At 53.4% G+C, this 17150-nt stretch overlaps 6 protein-coding genes across 6 annotated transcripts; 1 reads left to right on the top strand and 5 right to left on the bottom strand.

The window, feature by feature from the left end:
• Positions 1-972: 972 nt before the first annotated feature.
• Positions 973-2148, top strand: GLOTRDRAFT_124056 (uncharacterized protein; the record flags this gene model as incomplete). Its single annotated transcript, XM_007863407.1, has 1 exon — positions 973-2148. The coding sequence occupies one exon, from the start codon at positions 973-975 to the stop codon at positions 2146-2148; it is 1176 nt and encodes a 391-aa protein (XP_007861598.1).
• Positions 2149-2381: 233 nt separating this feature from the next.
• GLOTRDRAFT_102104 (uncharacterized protein) lies at positions 2382-2771 on the bottom strand (the record flags this gene model as incomplete). Its single annotated transcript, XM_007863408.1, has 1 exon — positions 2382-2771. One exon carries the CDS (start codon positions 2769-2771, stop codon positions 2382-2384), a length of 390 nt encoding a protein of 129 aa, XP_007861599.1.
• A 1626-nt stretch (positions 2772-4397) lies between these two features.
• Positions 4398-5987, bottom strand: GLOTRDRAFT_32332 (homeobox-domain-containing protein; the record flags this gene model as incomplete). The annotated part of the gene is made up of 3 exons (XM_007862111.1): positions 4398-5259; positions 5320-5787; positions 5854-5987. The coding sequence occupies 3 exons, from the start codon at positions 5985-5987 to the stop codon at positions 4398-4400; spliced, it is 1464 nt and encodes a 487-aa protein (XP_007860302.1).
• Positions 5988-6892: 905 nt separating this feature from the next.
• GLOTRDRAFT_52307 (fumble) lies at positions 6893-9029 on the bottom strand. The gene is made up of 7 exons (XM_007862150.1): positions 8826-9029; positions 8701-8766; positions 7693-8632; positions 7406-7625; positions 7288-7349; positions 7140-7233; positions 6893-7080 (listed from the first exon to the last, which is right to left on the bottom strand). The coding sequence occupies exons 1-7, from the start codon at positions 8907-8909 to the stop codon at positions 7029-7031; spliced, it is 1518 nt and encodes a 505-aa protein (XP_007860341.1). The 5' UTR covers positions 8910-9029; the 3' UTR covers positions 6893-7028.
• A 33-nt stretch (positions 9030-9062) lies between these two features.
• Positions 9063-12558, bottom strand: GLOTRDRAFT_67772 (Coatomer, gamma subunit). The gene is made up of 10 exons (XM_007862552.1): positions 12237-12558; positions 12020-12178; positions 11515-11969; positions 11331-11464; positions 11101-11279; positions 10450-11047; positions 10262-10396; positions 9970-10208; positions 9506-9914; positions 9063-9453 (listed from the first exon to the last, which is right to left on the bottom strand). Exons 1-10 carry the CDS (start codon positions 12468-12470, stop codon positions 9215-9217), a joined length of 2781 nt encoding a protein of 926 aa, XP_007860743.1. The 5' UTR covers positions 12471-12558; the 3' UTR covers positions 9063-9214.
• A 62-nt stretch (positions 12559-12620) lies between these two features.
• GLOTRDRAFT_67767 (casein kinase I isoform delta) lies at positions 12621-15452 on the bottom strand. The gene is made up of 5 exons (XM_007862551.1): positions 15399-15452; positions 14893-14990; positions 14560-14834; positions 13860-14506; positions 12621-13804 (listed from the first exon to the last, which is right to left on the bottom strand). The coding sequence occupies exons 2-5, from the start codon at positions 14975-14977 to the stop codon at positions 13711-13713; spliced, it is 1101 nt and encodes a 366-aa protein (XP_007860742.1). The 5' UTR covers positions 14978-14990; positions 15399-15452; the 3' UTR covers positions 12621-13710.
• Positions 15453-17150: the final 1698 nt, after the last annotated feature.

The raw sequence follows: 17150 nt of genomic DNA, 5'->3' as shown, positions 1-17150 counted from the left end.
AATTTCACCTTGACCCCAGATGCACTCCACGACCAAAAGCTCAATGTTGAGTGAATAAAAATATCCTCCTGAGTGTTCCCTGTATGAATGTGAGTGACATGTCGGAGAAAGTTCCTCATCACTTACCAGTTAGCAATGAGTGTTGGACATCGCAGCCAGAGCTCTGTCACGCAGGCAGTCAACTGTCTCGTGGTGCGGCGGACGGGCGAGTCAGCGACAAGGAGCGGGAAATCGGAGTGAGAGTGAGAGTACGAGTGAGAGTGAAAGACGGAGTTGAAGAAGTGGAACGACTTGAACCACGGGTGAAGTCGCTCGAGTTCAATCTCCGCTCGAATTCAGTTCGCGTCAGACACGTCCCGTCCTTGATATTTCTCTAAGTCCCACAAACGGATAGTGGGGACTTGTGTAGCACTCCTTACGCCGTAGTACTACATCTGTTCCGGTTGCTCTAATCAATATTATTAATACCTAAAATACTTCGAGGCCTCAAGTTATCCTGTAGTCCAAGGTACAGCCTTTATATGCAGCGCAAGGTATCATCTCTACCTGAGGTTATGAGCTAATGTCCAGTAAAGCCCAAAGAGGATGTCAACTCGGTATCAGGGCGGTCTTGCTCAGATGTCCCTCGCTAAGTCTCAAGAAGACGCCGCTCTGACCTTAGCGCTGACATCTCAAATGATGGCGCACACATCTCTGGGCAGAAATGCCGAAACAAGGTCACGTCGGGGTCTACCGGGCCTTCCGAAGCAAGGTCGACGCGAGACCTCGGCTGCGACCTCACGAGAACCTTACGACGCATTGGGCGTGTATTTGTGGAGGTCTGAATGCAGCGGTTCACCAAGCGCTCTCATGACCCGAAATACACCGATGGTCCAAGATTAGCTTCAGCTTCCAGCTGATAACGAACCTACCTTCACCGAGCGATGTTTCTGCATCCGTGCTTCGTCTTGAACTACATCCGAGTCACCAGGTATGGCCCTCCCCCCGGAATTACTACTCCAAATCTTCCGCTGGGCAACCTGGCCTCCCCCCGCCGTCAAGTTCATCGCAGAATACACCCCCTTCGCAGAATGCAACACGACCATTCCCCGAGACGACCCCAGCACCGACCTCAACCTCAAGTACAACCTCGTCTTACTATCACGCCAATGCCGCTCCCTCGCCACCGAGTTCCTCTACGAGCACATCGTCTTCACCCGCCCCCGCGAGGACGCCTTTGACATCGTCCCGTCCGCGGCGTGGCTGGTGTCCACGGGCTACGGCCGGTACGCCTCGTCCGTCCACATCTGCTCCTACCAGGCCCCGATATATTCCTACTACGACTGGGCGCCCATCCTCTGCGCGTGCCCCAACATCAAGCTCGCCATGCGGCCCTCGTTCGGATCCCCGCGGACGTTCCGCAACGCCACCCCCTCCCCGAACCCCATCCCCGACCCAACGAGCATCACCCGCCTCGAATGGGAGTACTCCGCGAATTTCAACGTCCCGCTCTTCCGCACCCTCGCCGCGCGCCTCCCGCACCTGCACTGGCTCTCCCTCACCTCCCTCGGCACCGGCGCGCACGCGCTACACCCCACGTCCGGCGTCCTCCGCCTCCCGCGCCTCCGCACGCTCTGCCTGCGCCTCGAGAACGCCGCCATGTACCGCGAACTCGCGCGCTGGGACCTGCCCGCGCTCACGCACCTCATCATCGAGGAGCAGGACGTGTACGTCGGCGGCGTGCACGAGCGCGGCGTGCACCACCTCTTCGAGAAGCTCGGGCGCACGCTGGAGACGCTTGAGCTCGGCCGCGGGAAGGAGAAGCATTTCCGCCAGTCGGACGTCGTCTCGCTGGCAGTTACGCTCTGCCCGCATCTCCGCCAGCTGTCCTATTACCCGCGGTACGCCGTGATACCGTCGGTGGCGCGCTCGGCGATTGTAGCCACGGGGCTGAGGGAGGTGTGTTTGCACATAGGCTCGCTCGAGGAGCTGGATCTGGAGTTGTTCCGCATGCATATGCTAAGGCTGATTGAGTGGCTTCGTCGACTCGAGGAGCTGGATGATCTGGCGCTTTACGGCGACTGGAGCACGGTTCTGGAAGACTCAGAATTGAGAAAGGCCCTCGACGCTTCTTCTTGGAAGATCTACTACAGGGATGACACAGTATAGAAAAGATAAACCAGATGTAATATTGCCAGTGTGCGCTGTCTCGCTGCATCGCAATGCGGACATGCCTTTGTTTTCAGATAATAACCAGCCAGATTTTACAGTTCCCCTGTGTTACTCCTACAGTGAGGGCGTATGGATACAGGTCGAGACATCGCTACAAAGATCTGCAAATAAACATACATTTTCTAGCACTCATACACAGGCAGCAAATGATACATGCAGCACCCAAGCTTTCAGACAAGACCGGCGAAATCGACTCGATGCCCGTCTTGGAGCTCAAACCTGCACCTGCAGCATCCCATGACCCGTCTCGCCTGCACGAGCTCTGCATGAGGATCCGTCAACACCTTCCCCCAGTTCCCGTACAGCCTCACGCACTCCAGCGTCTGCAAGCGCGCGCACCACTCCGCGAAGCGCAGCACCGTCGCGGGCACGACACCCAGCTCATGGTACGCATCCAGCGAGAACTCATTCGGCATGATATGCACGCTCACCTGCTCCAGCGCCGCGAGCGCGGGCCCCGGAGCGGGGAGCGCCGCGAAGGAGAGGTGGAACGCGAGGCGCCGCAGGCCCGGGCACGCGCGCAGGAGCGGCGACACGTAGTCCGCGAGCAGGAACTGCATGTGCGCGCCGAGCTCGACGACCTGCAGGCGCGCGTGGAACGTGCGCGCGAGCGTCTGCAGCTGGTGCTGCCCGAGCCGCCGCGGGCACGCGTCCAGGATGAAGTGCGTGAGCGCCGGGAGCTGCCAGGCCTTTATCCCGTTGATCAGCTCGGGGCTGTGGATGCGCAGACGCAGGGTCGTCAGCGACGGGACACGCACGAACGCGTCGAGCGGGTGGTAGCGGTCGGTGTACTGGCTGTGAGAGCTCACGTAGAGATAGCGCAGACTGTGCATGTGCCTGAGCATGCTGTGGAAGAAGTATACGTTGGGGCTGCAGCCGTAGACCCAGTCCAGCCGTGTGATGTTTGCGAGGCTCGGCGCAGCCGTCGCGAAATTGTGTTGAGGGTTCCAAAGCCCAAAGTGATCCCTGTGCGACGGGGGCGAGCGGTTGATGCTCTCCAGGGCAAGCATGGGCTGATGGCAGCTGCCATAGGAATACGAGGGAAACCACCAAGGCTGCGAGAGGACATCAAGGGTTGGGCACATGCCAACGATGGCCAGTGCCATTTCTGAGGGGATCCAGTCCACATCCTCCTCCATGGAGGGGTCCTGGTATGGATGCCCTAGAGGCCGGATGATAGCTGCCTTGACGAAGCGCCTATACTCAGGTTGTCGCTCCAGGAAGTCCTTCAACGCAGCAGCTTGAGAGGTGCGATGGATGATGACGATTTCGAACAGGAGCGGGAGGGAAAGCTGTCGCCAAGCCTTGCATACTGACGCCAAAGCGCATTTCGACGCGATATTGGCATATATATCTGCGCAATATCGGGAATCCGTAGCCTTAGGCGGTGTGAATGGCTCGTACTCGACAGGATACACCATGGCTGGTAAACCCAGCAAAAGACCATAAGCCATACTTCAGGAGGGAGACTTGAAGGAGACACCGTCCAACAGGTGTTCCCTGCGTCCCTAGGAGACTGCATGGTGTCCAACTACCCCACAGAGTCCAGGTTTGTGAAGGTGGCTCTAACATATTCGTAGTTTATCAGCTTTCATCCAGGGCAATGGGGCATATCCTACCTGAGCCTACTCAGCCGCGACTCAGTGGCCTTTGTGCGAATAGTGGCTTGCCTACATACGTGACGGAGCAAACAATGACACTCCGCAAGCTCGCGCGGTATGGAAGACGATAACCATCTTTCATCCAGGGCCGGGGTCGATAAGTTGTTCATCGGACAGGATGAAAGGCACTATGCTACTAAAATTCGGTAGTAACATAGATACATGGGAACTGAAACGGAACACGAGAAAACTATGATCACATTCATGCTTTTAGACACACTTCTTCGACGACGACGACAGAGTCTGTGCAGGAATGATTATAGACATAGGGTACGTGCGCACAATGTAGACAAGACAGGATTGCAGGAACGGGGGAGGAGAGAGAAATAAGAATAATGTGTGCAGGTGCTCAGAGGGCAATTTCAACAGGGGTGCGCGGGCGGTATCGTATTATGGTGATGATAGGCTGACTAGTCGTGTGTAGGTCAATTCTATGGGTAGAAGTATCAGGATCGCTTCCATCAGCGAAGATGCGGGCAGGCTTACAATGCAGCCAGACTCATATTCCGCAAGCAAGTAAGCTCATTAGGCCCCGAGAACGGCGGATTGATGGAAGCTCAAGAGCAGTAGAGCATCTTCCATCTTCACGCCATGCATCGCGCATCGTTCCATGCACGTCTTCTCCGCCCAGTCAGAGATCGGCGATGTCGTATGCACCTTCACCGGGGCAGAGGCTGAAGGCGGCGGGGAGGGCGAGGGCGTGACGATCTCCTCTTGATACTCTTCATCTGAAGCATCGGAATGGCTGCGGGACGTCAAACGCATGTTCAAACCCGAGTCAGCATCCTCGACGTCCATCTCCATCCTATCGGCATCATCTGGTAATGACGCAGCACTGGATACACCAGAAGGAGCGGGCGTTCCAGCCCGGGAGACTTCAGCCGACCCGCCATCGTATTCGTCCAAGAAGTCTTCGACTCGCATGCCTCGCCTCCTAGCGGTTTGCCTGAGGTTCCTAAACCAGTTCGTCACTTTGCTCAACTCCATGTCAATCTCCAAAGCAAGAGCACCGCGCTCTTCAATACTGGGAGTGCTGGTACGACGGAACAGGTCTTTGAGCTTCTCTAGCTGGTAAGGTTCAGGTCGTGAGCGACGAGGGCGAGCTCGGGAGCTACCGGAGACGGAGTAGGGCATGGATCGCGGAACAGAGGGAGTAGACGGACGAAGAGACGGGTGGAGGGCAGACGCCGATGGCACACCGAGACCTAACGAGGGATGCGAGGAGGCCGGCGGGAAGGCGGAGTAGGTGACAGGAGACGACGTGCGTGTACGACGGGACTCCGCTACAGAATGAGCATCAGAGTTGAGACCGTCAGCTTCATCCTCCTTGCGTTTCTTCGCAAGACTGCGCTGATTCTGGAACCAGTTCGTTACACTTTGATATCGCCTATAGATAATGCAAGTGATTAGATATACACCTTTAAACACGGAGATAAGACAGACTTACATTCCGATACTCTCACCAAGCTCTTCGCGCTCTTCCTTACTTGGGTGAGGATTGACATTGTAAACCTTTCTCAGTTCTTCGGTTTGCTGAGGAGTGGGCCTAAAGCGCATCTTGCGGGGAACGGTCGGCTCCGGCGTTGACTCGATAATATGCCTACCCTCAGCAGTTCCTGCGTAGAAAGCTGACTGATGTGGGGGATAGCCTCCGATAGGCGGAAGATGACTGTGCATTATATGGTCTTCCTCGTCAAAGTAATCGTCGTATTCCACGGGCAACGATGATCGATGAACAGGGCGAGAAACGGGGCTCGATGTGGAAGGGGACGGTGCGGACGCCAATAGAGCGGATATAGGCGGAAGCTCGTAAGGGTTATTAGATCTTTGTGCCTTGTTTTGTAGTTGTTGCTGCTGTCGTTTCTTTGTTGAGGCTCGTTTATTCTGAAACCACGCATTCACGGTCTTGACTTCCCTGTAAAATTAATGAAGCGCAGTTAGCCACCAATCGGTGAGTGGCAAACGTTCTGGTGGAACGCACATTCCAAGCCTCTTCGCGAGAGATGTTCTGTCCTCCAGCGAGGGATGTTCATTTTTGTCGTAGAGCTCGTTCAAGGCGGCGAGCTGGACGGCCGAGTGCCTATGACGAGGTTTCTTTTGCTGTTGCTTGTCCATGATAACAGAGTCGTTGTCGCCTGCGTCGGACGAAGCATCAATAGAGCGAGGCCAGGACGCAAAGGAGGTAACCATAGCGGGAAAGGCTGGTAGGATGGAGAGGAGAGGGAAGAAGGCAGTGGGATGAAATTACAAAGGGTGTATAAAGGGCTGACAAGGTCGGCTCAGTTTGCTAAGCTGCTGCTAATTGACTTCGGATCGCTAATTAACCCAGCTTTCCCACGCCTGCAAATGGCTGCTATGTTAGCCTTTTCGATTGCCGAGATCGAGGCCTTGATTCCGCCGGGTACCTCCTGGCCGACCTGCCACTGCTTGACGCGATGGCAAAGGGTTTGCAGCAGCGCAAACGACCGCTATAAAATCCTACAAAGCTCGACGAAGTTTTCGTGCCAGCCGGGCGTTGCATGGGAGCTCCATAAAGCCGGAGACAGACGGCATGTGTATGTGCCTAACCCTGTCTGGAATCATCAATAATCTGCATCAATTGGACCCGGATTGGATGGTCTTTCGTCCGCACGTGGCTATGTATCACGTATGCTATGACATCCCTCATTGCTGCTGCATACATCACGTCCTGCAACACTCGGCAACCTTGCCCACCTGCCGCTGCCACTCCCCGGAACCTTCGACACCGAGACAAAGCACAAAGGCAGAGTCAGACAAGTCGGAAGCAGGCGGGACTTGTTTGAACCGCATTGAGCAGAGTCAAAAGCAGTGCAACAAAGACACGGTCCTTCCTTCCTTGTCGGAGCCACGGTCGGTACGAGATCGAAATGACGCATCGCTCGTCCGATGCGGCCTCCCTCTTACGGCACTTGCCATCCTCGGCCAATGCCTTCTCCGTTTGTACGGCCACCACAGCCTTCTCGTTCAAATCCACTCATTTCAGACAAGATTGTTTCTATGAAACTGTTGCATGCTGGTTTATTATCCTAGTGCCTACTATACACGTTGTGAGATATGTGCCAATAAATAACAAGCTCTCCTCCATAGTCCGCAGTAGATAGCAGATATCCCATACAGGCCCGGCCGATGTCTATTTCAGGCTTCATCCTGCCGCTCGATATTTCTTATCCATGCTCCGATAGCCCCACTGCAGGTCAACAGTCAGAAATAGGCCTCGGCGAAACGGTGGCAAGAGTGCACACTCACAGGAAGCCTTCGTGTCGTAGAAACAGCGCACGCTTTGTTCCCTTGCTCCAGAACCTTATAGCGTACGATAATGTTCCGATTGTGGCCGCGTGCCCTGGGGAAATAACATGAGAACTAGCACGACACTCTCAAACAGGTAAGACCGTACCTCGAATGAAGCAACCGCCAAAGTAGATCCTATCCAAATTATATTTTTCCGCGTTCATGTAACTGATGCACAGATCCAAATCAGCAACAGCACTGGAACTGACGTGAAAGATACGTACGCGATTTGTCCGATATTATTAGATACAGCATATAGTAGACTCTTGCTGATGTCTTCCGGCGAGAACTTGCGCTTTTCGCCGCTCTTCTTGAATACCTTCCCGAAGGAACTCGCGATCATCGTCGACTTCAAGCCTAGACGACTATAGTCTTGCCCATAAATATCTCCTACGAGCATGTCCACGGTCGAGTTGTCCCCTTTCTCTGATAACGCCAGCATCTCTGGGAACGAAAGTATGAGCCCAACTGTCCGGACAAGCGCATGGAGCACTAATCTAATCAAACTTACCATCGAAACTGGTTGCCTGAGTCAACATGCTTAGGAGGCCCCATAAAGTTCCGCCTCCTAAGCTTGTCCCGCTGACACGTTCGAAACTGCCATCTTCGTCCACCTTGATGATAGAGACACCCGATCCGATGTTCACTAGCAAACACGGTAATTGAGGCGTCGGATTCTGCTCAAACGTAACCGCAAACTGCGGCGGATTAGGCCCCGGCCTCTCTAGCGTGACAGATCCCGAAGAGCCATTGACATTCCCGTTAACTGAGCACCCCGGTGTTGCATGTGAGACTGCATGGACGAGTTCGTCCGAGAAATAGTAGACTTCGTCTGGAATGAGTGTGATGAACTTCAGTCCTTCTATCAGGCATTCCATTTCGTCCTCCCGTACCACCTCGACGCCCAGCGTGCCCTGGAACAGGTCGTAGAACTTGTGTGCGCCGCCACCCGTTGCGACGATTTTCACACCCCGCCGCATCTCGTCCAGCGACACGCCGTTGAGCTCAGCGGAATAGGAGATAAGGGATTGAATGAATGAGACGCATTCGTCTATGTTGTCTGTTTCGAAGCGCTCGAAGGTTAGCGAACCGCCGGGGAAATGTCGTAGTGATGTCGTGTGCTGTAGGATCGACGAGTGCAAGAAGCTCGCATCCATACCGTCGATCTCCAGCGCATTGTGTACGCTTTGAGGATTTGGAAAGGGGTAAGTGCTGCCGTTGACGTGGTTGTGTGCGTCTAGGACGAGAGGGGTAAGAGCACCGTTATGTTTCGTATGGGAGTTGCTGGCGGGGAATCGGGGTGAGGAATGTGACGAGCTGGTAGGCGAGCTTGATGGGGGTGTCGACAGAGGACTCGCAGTACTTGTGCCCCTTGTCGCAGCGACTGAGGGGGAGGATGGAGGTTCGGGCGAACGCGTGAAATACACGACCTTGGCTAGAGAACCGCCGATCTACGCAGGCCCAGCAGAAGTAGTCATTTCAGCATGATGCAAAGAAGTGCCAGTATGACACCACTCACATCGACTGCAATATGCGATACGGGCTCGATATGATTTGGGAGGTATATCCCTCGACTGTCCCTAGTCTAGACCAAAGGCAACAGTCAAGATCGTGACCTGGCCTCGACGGCTCGTGGGCACCAACCTCAGGCGACTCCTCTTCCAGTATTACCGCTCCTCTCGTGTCGACATGAATGACTTTGGGCGCAGGTAGGGACGGCGTAGGCATGTCTGGGGCGGCGGTAGAGAGCGCGACCGGAGAGACAAAGGCCTTGACAGCGGGAATAGACAGATAGCAGTGAGACCATCTACATTTGTATGGGGAACCGCGGACTGTACTGCACCCCGCCTTGCTCGACTGACCCCACCGGCGAGTAAACGGCCGCAACCCGATCACCACTTCTAAGCCGGAGGATCAACTATAGTCCTCCGTGCTGTTCGTTCGATACAGGAACCGTAGTAGCGTCTAGCGTCCGGTAATGGTATGATATCCTGCACGTATCTACAAACATGAGAAAGAAACCCACCTGGTGCCTAGCCGCCAATGGCGGCCAGCACCAGGTTGCACGCTTCCTGTTTTTCCGCTCGTACACCCAATTCCAAAGTCACACCCTGCCCTCGGGAGTAAGTCATCCGACACCGGACGAGCACCTTGCCGCCGCCACCGGGGAGCATGCCAGATAACTGGAGGGTGTGCACCGAGCTCGACGTGGGGACCTCGCTGCCACCAAGAGGCTCCATGTTCAGGATCTCGATGATCGAGTCGCAGGCAGCTGAAGAGAATCTTGTCAACCAACTATTCTCCAGCGAGAAATATCCGCTTACCCTTCAAACTGTCCATGGCAGAGAGTGCGAAGGTTTCTGTAGCAGATGCACCACCACGCAGACGGTCCCACTCCGCCGAGAAGGTTGCGTACGTCGGGACAATGTAGTCCGCTGCTGTCAACTCCAACTCCTCCAGTTCGTACTCGTCCGGATAACCCTCCTCTTCAGGTTCACCTGTGGCTGGATCACATTCCTTGCTGATGAACTTGAGGACACACTGGAATGAGGTCATAGCGAATTCATCTGGGTGATCACGGGTGAACGACACGTAGATCACACCCGAAGTTGTTGGGGCAAGAGAGTCTAATTGGATAATGAAATCTTCTGTAAGCCCGGAGTCGGTGGAAGGCTGCATAATAACAGCAACTTGTTCCAGGATCGTATCTGGCAGTGTGTTTGAGACGTTCAGCTACAGTGTGGTCTGAGCGACGATGCAGTAACGGTTACGTGGAACAGTAACAAACCTGGAATACGATATGCTCTTTGAAAATGTGCTTGACGCAAGACACTTGGTACTCGGTCTCGCTCTCCGTCAGTGGTGTGGGCTTGGAACTGCTGTGCAGAACAGGGCCATACGAAGCGAAGTTTGACACTTCCGCAAGCTGTTGAGCATATGCTGATTGAGTCTCTGCAGCAGTTGGTGGAGGGGGGCTCGCGCTCTTCTTGGCAGTAGGCGCACTAATGGTGTCCAAGGTACTTGGACCTGGAATACGCCGAGGTCAAGTTTAGTCGTACTAGTGTAATAACGTCACTCACGCGCTGCTTCAGAAACTGCTTGTGCTCGGCTGACCCTTGGTATTGAGTTGATATCGAATGGTTGTTCCGCAGCGTCGGGCTCGTTCACATATGCGACTAGTTTCTGCTCCAGTGCCGCGAGCGAAGGTATTGACTCTATCAATAATCTAGGTCAGACTGATCCCTACGAAGAACTCATTTTTTGTTACCTTCTTTAACGTAAACGTTTGCCAGCTCTGGTTCTTTAATGACCTTTAAATACATAGCAGCTCGGTCGCGCACTTCGTCGTCGACATCGTCCAGACAACGATTCAGTAAGACGCTGATACTCTTCTGCAATGAGGTGTCCTGCACGCCAACCCCGAACTTCGCAAGGCTGGCGACCGCCGCTGACCTGACAGTAGCATTCTCCAACACCACTCGGTTGTAGATGTACCGAATATACTTGGCCGGCTGCGGCGACTTCGGTCCCTCCAACCCAAGCAGGTGGAGAATGCGAACGGACAGTTTTGTGAATTCGCAATCTTCGATGAATTCGCACAGATGGGACAAGGCCTGCTCCTTGGCGTCGGAAATAAATTTGATCATGTCGAATATAGCTTCCACAACGGCTCTCTTGAAGTCATAGCCACCCTCGTCGCGCAGAACGCCAGACAGGAATCCTAGCATGGAAGCATGTTTTCCTGGGAATTTGAGACACAAGGTCCGGATAGCATCGACAATGATAACCTTGAATTCATCAGAGATTTCGCTCATGAAACCTGTGATCTGTTTCATGAGGCGATCCACGGACGCTTCGTTACCAGTCTATAACGTCCAATGAGTCACGAGTAACAGGACTCGTAAGGGGACATAAGTACCTTCAACAGGGTTGTGATAGCGTAGGTCGCGACACTGCGGTTGGGGTCAGATATCAGGTTCTCCAGCTCAATATTGCATGTGGCGACGCTAGCTGGATGCGTTAACGCAAGGGAGGCGAGTGTACGGGTTGCAGCGAATTTGAGAGTCGATTTAGGGGATGACAAGAGTAATTGCAAGACTGTGATGCAAGTATGGGTAACAGCGGACAGGAACCAAACATATGACCCACCTGCAATGGGTCTCGTTAACTGAGCGGGAGTCACATTCTTCATCTCGCAGATGACTCGTGCAGCTTCAAGATTTACCATGTCGCTCTTGTGTCGTAGCCAACCTTCCAGGAGTTCCAATATCTGTCTCTGCATGCTATAGATATTCTCAGAGCCGTTCGGCTGCAAAACGGTAAAAAATCTCACTTCGGGTCCTCCTCCATGACTTTTGCAGCATAGCGAATCAACATGCATAGGGCCATAGGGTTTTTCAGTGTAGTGCCGGTGCCAGACTTTCCACCGCCCAGTTGTTGGATCATTTTGGTAACAGCCATCCTATCTTGTTGCCGGATTAGGTACAACAGACCCAAAGCATGATACTGAGTGATGTAGCTGGTTGAAGGAATGGCCTGATACCCGCTTTGCGACTGAGTTTGCGAGCCCCATCCGCCCAAATAACCGCTGCTGGAGCTGCCGCCGAAGAACGAACTCGAGGACTTCCCGCTGACAGCCTCCTGAGCCTCATTCACCCATCGCTTGACAACGTCCTTCGCATGAGGGAATAAGTGATATGATGAAACAAGAGCGGCGGAGGAAATGGAAGGGTTCTTGTCAACAATGGCGGCCTTAAAGAAGCGCTCTATTCCTTGGGCCATTGACGGCTAAGTTCACCTCAATTATCAGAATCAGCTGAGTAGGAATGAGAACGCACGTCTATAATCCGACAAAGAGCACGGATAGCATTCGACCGGTAGATGACCTCCGAGTTCGGTTGCATATCCTTCATGATACTGCTAGTGACCATTATCACGTCCTCCGCTGTCGTGGATAGTTCCTTGATGGCGAGATAGACCATTTGTCGAAGGGCACTCTGTGAAGACGAACCGGCGTAGTATCTTAGGCATAACACGTCGAACTTCAAGACTCACGTCCTTATGTTGGAACAGTTTAGTAGTTCCAAAGAACAGTTCCGTGGCCTCCTGGGTCCCGAACGTCTCTCCAACGTATAAGAGATATACGATACGCGTCAATAATGCCCTGCATTTTCGCGGACTGATGGGAGATTCGTTGAAGACCCTAGCCTCCTGGATGATAGTCGTCTTGTTATTGTAGTACGAACTCAGTCCGCTCTCGTCTTCCTTCTTGATAATAAGAGCCGCCATGGCTGCTAGTCACAGACAGAGAGGTCGAGAGCCCGCGCTACAGAGACTAACGGGAGCACCAGTACGCCGAAGTGACCGAATCCCAAGCTACGTGGTGGCTTCTAAAAGCGCGTGTTGCACAGCATCCGTTCAATATTCAATCTCAATGTTCGATCATCCTACATCCAATATATTGCAAGGCGAATGACCTGCGATTCCTTGCTATGCGTACTGGAAATATCATATATACAAGGCTGCAATGACATGATACGCAAGACAACGATCCTTGCAGACTCGTAACAGAAACGGGCGGCGTATAGCAACAACCCAGTCGCATATTAAATAGACATGAACGCGCCTGAATCTCCTGCCGCCCTAACTTCGACACCTTCAACCCTCCAGAGACACGAAGTCATGAGTGCCTTGCCAACATTGACATGGTGAAACATAGCTTCTGGTGTTCTTCGGCAGATCTCTTCTCTCCTATTGGCACCCTCAGCCGCAGTCCCATATCTTCATCCTGAAGGCAGCAGAGATCAGACGCGGCGCCCTCTCCTGTCCAGCACGCCTTCAACCTTAACATGAAAAGGTGAAGTGGAGGAAAGGAGGACAGCGAAGAGCTTGATAAGCCCAAAATGGTGACGGAATGGGTAAAAAAGTAACAAAGGAACGTGTGTATGAAGATGATGATGCTTGCAGATGTGGAAATAACACAGGGCAGGACGGAAGCCAGATGAATAAGACGCGGTTGAAAAGATTCAACAGGGGTACGGCGCGAGTGGGGGCATTACACGACAAGGGAAAAGGCAGCTGTCCATGGTGTTCTACAGAAGAACGATGGTCAACCTGAAAAGAAAAGGCGTCCGTACGGAAAAAAATGGGAGGCAACCGTCTGCGTAGACGGTTTCGAGCAAGTCATCCTGGGTCCGCCCAAGCCATATTAAATCGAGCTGTATGTGTGCAACAGTGACGCCGAGCCGGAGCGGTATATCGGAAGGTTGCCGTGACTATTGAAAGAGTGGATGCCGTGGATGCGCAACGTATCCGGCAAAACCGGGCGTGCTATCACTGCGTTTGAGTCCACCCACACCGATCACTTGATACGCCTCGACGGGACCTCCGATCACTCCGGACCATTGCAGCCAGAAAACGCGACCGACACACAAACAACACCCCAACATAACCTGTGACCACACCACGACCAGGACTGCCCATAACCGGACGTGCTCTACTCCGCGGAAAGGGAAGGAAGAGAACACATCTACCAGAGGTTGGCATCATCACGACCACGGCGCTGTTGCCCCACGGCGCCTGGCATGGCCGCCTGCTGCTGCTGACGCGTGTGCGAGCGGAGCCTGTCCGGAGGAGCAGTCAAAAAATGAAGATTCAGATCTCAGCGTCACAACTTACATTCGGTCACTTACGCGGGGCTCCTCTTCTTCCTGAACGACCTTCCTCCTGCCAGCAGCAGCCTTCTGTGAAGTGCTAGCGCTGCCCTCCTCCTGGGCACCCCTCTGAACACTCCAGTCGAAGACGTAGTCGTACTGGAAACCTTCGCGGACGAACAGGTCCCTGAAGAGCTTGCGAAGGTAGGAGTAGTCAGGCTTGTCATCGAAGCGGAGCGCCCTTGTGTAGTTGAGGAAGATGCCGAACTCGTTGGGGAAGCCGCGGCACAAGAGGTCAGTCGGCGTTGTCATCTTCTTCTCCATGATACGGTCGTACTTCTGCTTCTTGGTAGCAGCCTTGAGGCCCTGCCAGGGAAGCGATCCACGGAGGAAGTACATGAGGACGTAAGCAAGAGACTCCAGGTCGTCGCGTCGAGACTGCTCTACACCCAAGTGAGTGTTGATAGATGTGTACCGAGCCGTACCCGTCAGGTTCTTGTTCTCCCTGTAAGGGATGTGGAGGTGAGTCTTCGGGTCCCTGAACTTCTTCGCCAGACCAAAGTCAATGACGTTGACCTGGTTGCCCCGCTTCCCAATTCCCATAAGGAAGTTGTCGGGCTTGATGTCACGGTGGATGAAGTTACGAGAGTGAATGTATTCGATGCGAGAGATCTACATAGGAACGTTAGCGATGTACGCATAATCGAAACAGAGAGCTGACTCACCAATTGGTCCGCGAGGAGCAAGACGGTCTTCAGACTGAACTTGCGGTTGCAGAAGTTGAAGAGATCCTCAAGCGAGGGCCCCAATAGGTCGAGCACCATCGCGTTGTAGTCGCATTCCGTCCCGAACCACCGGACAAAAGGCACACCCACACCTCCGGCAAGGGTCTTATAGACCTTGGACTCGTATTCAAGCTGAGGATGCTTGGCCTTCACGGACTCGAGTTTGATGGCGACTTCCTCCCCGGAAATGATGTTGATGCCGAGATAGATATCGCCTGCGAAGCACGCAACGTCAGCCATATTCTTCACGCGAATACAACAGGGCCAACTCACCGAACGATCCCGAGCCGATCTTCTTCCCGAGCCTGTACTTGCCTCCCACCCGGAGGTCTAATCTGTGAGATGAGTTGTCGGCCATGAAAGATTATTTCCTGATTGAAAAGATCGGGTCAGTGAGATGCCTCCGACGAGGAGAGTCGTCAAGGATAGAGAGGAGAAGAGTAAGGGCAGGGTCGCCATCGCACTGATTTTATACTCGGACGAACAAGTGATCGGTCAGCCGCGTCGTCCGAACCACACGTAAGCGCCATACTGGGCACAAAGCGCGGCGACGACGCCAGCACAGCAACCAGTCAATGGCAAAAGCGTCGTCGTCGCATTCCCCAGCACCTACAAACCGTGCCACATGCCATACCGCCTGCGTCGCTGGCAGAGACGACACCCCGCCACGTTTCGGCCTTAAGGCGTCGCCTGTCGTCCGTTCGAACCGTTTTCGCTCAGATGTAGCACGATCGCCCTGGAGCAAGTCCCAGAAGAAGGACACCAGAACCAATACTCACTGTTGCGCGTAAGACAGAGAACGGAAGAGAGAAACAACAGCGAGGTGGAAGAGAGAGAGGTAGAAGACGTGCGGTCGCAGCAAGGGAACAAAGCTAGGAGAAAGGCTGTGAGCGTGGGAAATCGAACTGCTGTCTGGCCGGAGTTTGAATCCGTTGTTGTGTAGATCGATTAGGGGCGTCGTGCAGGATGTAAGTGTATCGAATGTTACGTTTCAGCATTATATGCTTACTCGTCGTGCTGTTGTCTTTACAGCTGCCACTTGATTCCATTATATCGTGCCATTCGAATCACCAAACGGAGCAGGTGGATACATTAAGCGCATCGGGCATACTGTGATCAAACACGAGTGGACATACATACATACATATACGCCCGAGGCATCCGTTCCCAGCATCCTACCACGTAATTCCATCACTCGTGTTCTAAAGCCTGCCTCTTTCTGCCGTATCATCCTGAACATCCTGCACGTACCCGTCCTTGCACATGTTAAATGTATAAATCCAGGAGTACACGACATAGGGGTCCCTGCGGATGTACTTCAGAGGCGTAGCGCTTCACCCAGCGAGGACCTAGGGGCCGAGCTTGCCCCGAAATCACCTTCCGACTCGAGAAATGTCATTTACGGCCGGTAGGAAGCATCAAGACCGTCTTGCATCAGGCTCAGGCAGACCGGCATGATGCAAGCCACTCTCAGGAGCCTACAAAGGGCCGAGTTTGACAGAGACACATCTTCATCAGTCCAGACTATGGAGCGAGCTTACTGATACTTAGACTGGCTCCCCTGCTCACAGTCCTGAAAGTGGGTCTTGGAGAAGGAGAAGGGGGTGACATCATACAACTCATTCTTGATTTTGTATTTGAGGACCCAAGAAACGCAGTCCTCCATATGCGAATACTGTCTTCAATCTTCTGGACGCGCCAGTGACATCACAGTCCGCGAGCGTACCGGAAGTGTTTGAGGCTGACCCGAATGTATTCGGTTCCAGGTTCCATAGCACGCATATACGATCGAAGCCCAAGTTCCGACCCTCACTCCACATCGAGCAACCGATAATATGACACGCGGTGGCATTCAGTCCCATATGTCAATACAATATTGTGAATTCCACACAACCACCATATACAGTCATATACTCCCCATATGGGAGCTGAGCCACAGACGATCCCCTACAACGGTAATGTCAGGGAATATCAAATAGAAACAAATGCATTACCATATTTGAATATCAATTTCCGCAGATATACCCAGTGATAGAGCAAATATGGATAAATATATGGAACAATGGGGAAGTCCGGTTTTTGGCCTGATACAGTACAATGAATCATAGCTAAAATATCAAAGCACATCTCGGGTTGATAGCGAATCCGGAATATGGATGCAAATAGCGTAACACATAGCATAAAGGTGCGATATACCTGATTCGGGATCGTCCGGTATATAATCGGGCCGCCGACGGGCCGCCAGTGGCTGCATCGGCAAGCCACTCAATAGCCGGCGGCGGCCCACCGGCGGCTAAGAGCGGCTGGGAGAGCGGCTCGCAGCCTGGTACGGGCGCAACCGACTTGTATGCCTAGTTCTAAGATAGTGTTTGTGTTCAGCGGAGCTATATGGAGATGATGAAGTGGACTTACCTGAGATAACATGAGTACAACAGCAAGCTCGTCCGTCAGAGGGAATCGAGCAAAATGACAGAGCACTCGTGTCGGATCAACCTCCTCCAGATCGTCTGCGAGCTGCAACAAATAAACCT

This window comes from Gloeophyllum trabeum, assembly GCF_000344685.1.
Source record: "Gloeophyllum trabeum ATCC 11539 unplaced genomic scaffold GLOTRscaffold_00001, whole genome shotgun sequence".
Lineage (NCBI taxonomy): Eukaryota > Fungi > Basidiomycota > Agaricomycetes > Gloeophyllales > Gloeophyllaceae > Gloeophyllum > Gloeophyllum trabeum.
This window is presented reverse-complemented; position numbering and strand designations above follow the sequence as displayed.

What these genes read in the sequence shown, in the direction of transcription:
- GLOTRDRAFT_52307 (XM_007862150.1), bottom strand. Translation starts at nt 8,909, where the DNA reads ATGCCTACGCCGTCCCTACCTGCGCCCAAAGTCATTCATGTCGACACG. An exon ending in TATCGCATATTGCAGTCGAT is followed by an intron (nt 8,633 to 8,700) that starts GTGAGTGGTGTC and finishes GGGCCTGCGTAG; the next exon opens with ATCGGCGGTTCTCTAGCCAA. An exon ending in AATAATATCGGACAAATCGC is followed by an intron (nt 7,350 to 7,405) that starts GTACGTATCTTT and finishes TCTGTGCATCAG; the next exon opens with TTACATGAACGCGGAAAAAT.
- GLOTRDRAFT_67772 (XM_007862552.1), bottom strand. Translation starts at nt 12,470, where the DNA reads ATGGCGGCTCTTATTATCAAGAAGGAAGACGAGAGCGGACTGAGTTCG. An exon ending in AAACGTTTACGTTAAAGAAG is followed by an intron (nt 10,397 to 10,449) that starts GTAACAAAAAAT and finishes GATTATTGATAG; the next exon opens with AGTCAATACCTTCGCTCGCG. An exon ending in AGCAGTTTCTGAAGCAGCGC is followed by an intron (nt 10,209 to 10,261) that starts GTGAGTGACGTT and finishes GGCGTATTCCAG; the next exon opens with GTCCAAGTACCTTGGACACC.
- GLOTRDRAFT_67767 (XM_007862551.1), bottom strand. Translation starts at nt 14,977, where the DNA reads ATGGCCGACAACTCATCTCACAGATTAGACCTCCGGGTGGGAGGCAAG. An exon ending in GATCGGCTCGGGATCGTTCG is followed by an intron (nt 14,835 to 14,892) that starts GTGAGTTGGCCC and finishes CGTGCTTCGCAG; the next exon opens with GCGATATCTATCTCGGCATC. An exon ending in CCCCGCGTAAGTGACCGAAT is followed by an intron (nt 13,805 to 13,859) that starts GTAAGTTGTGAC and finishes TCCTCCGGACAG; the next exon opens with GCTCCGCTCGCACACGCGTC.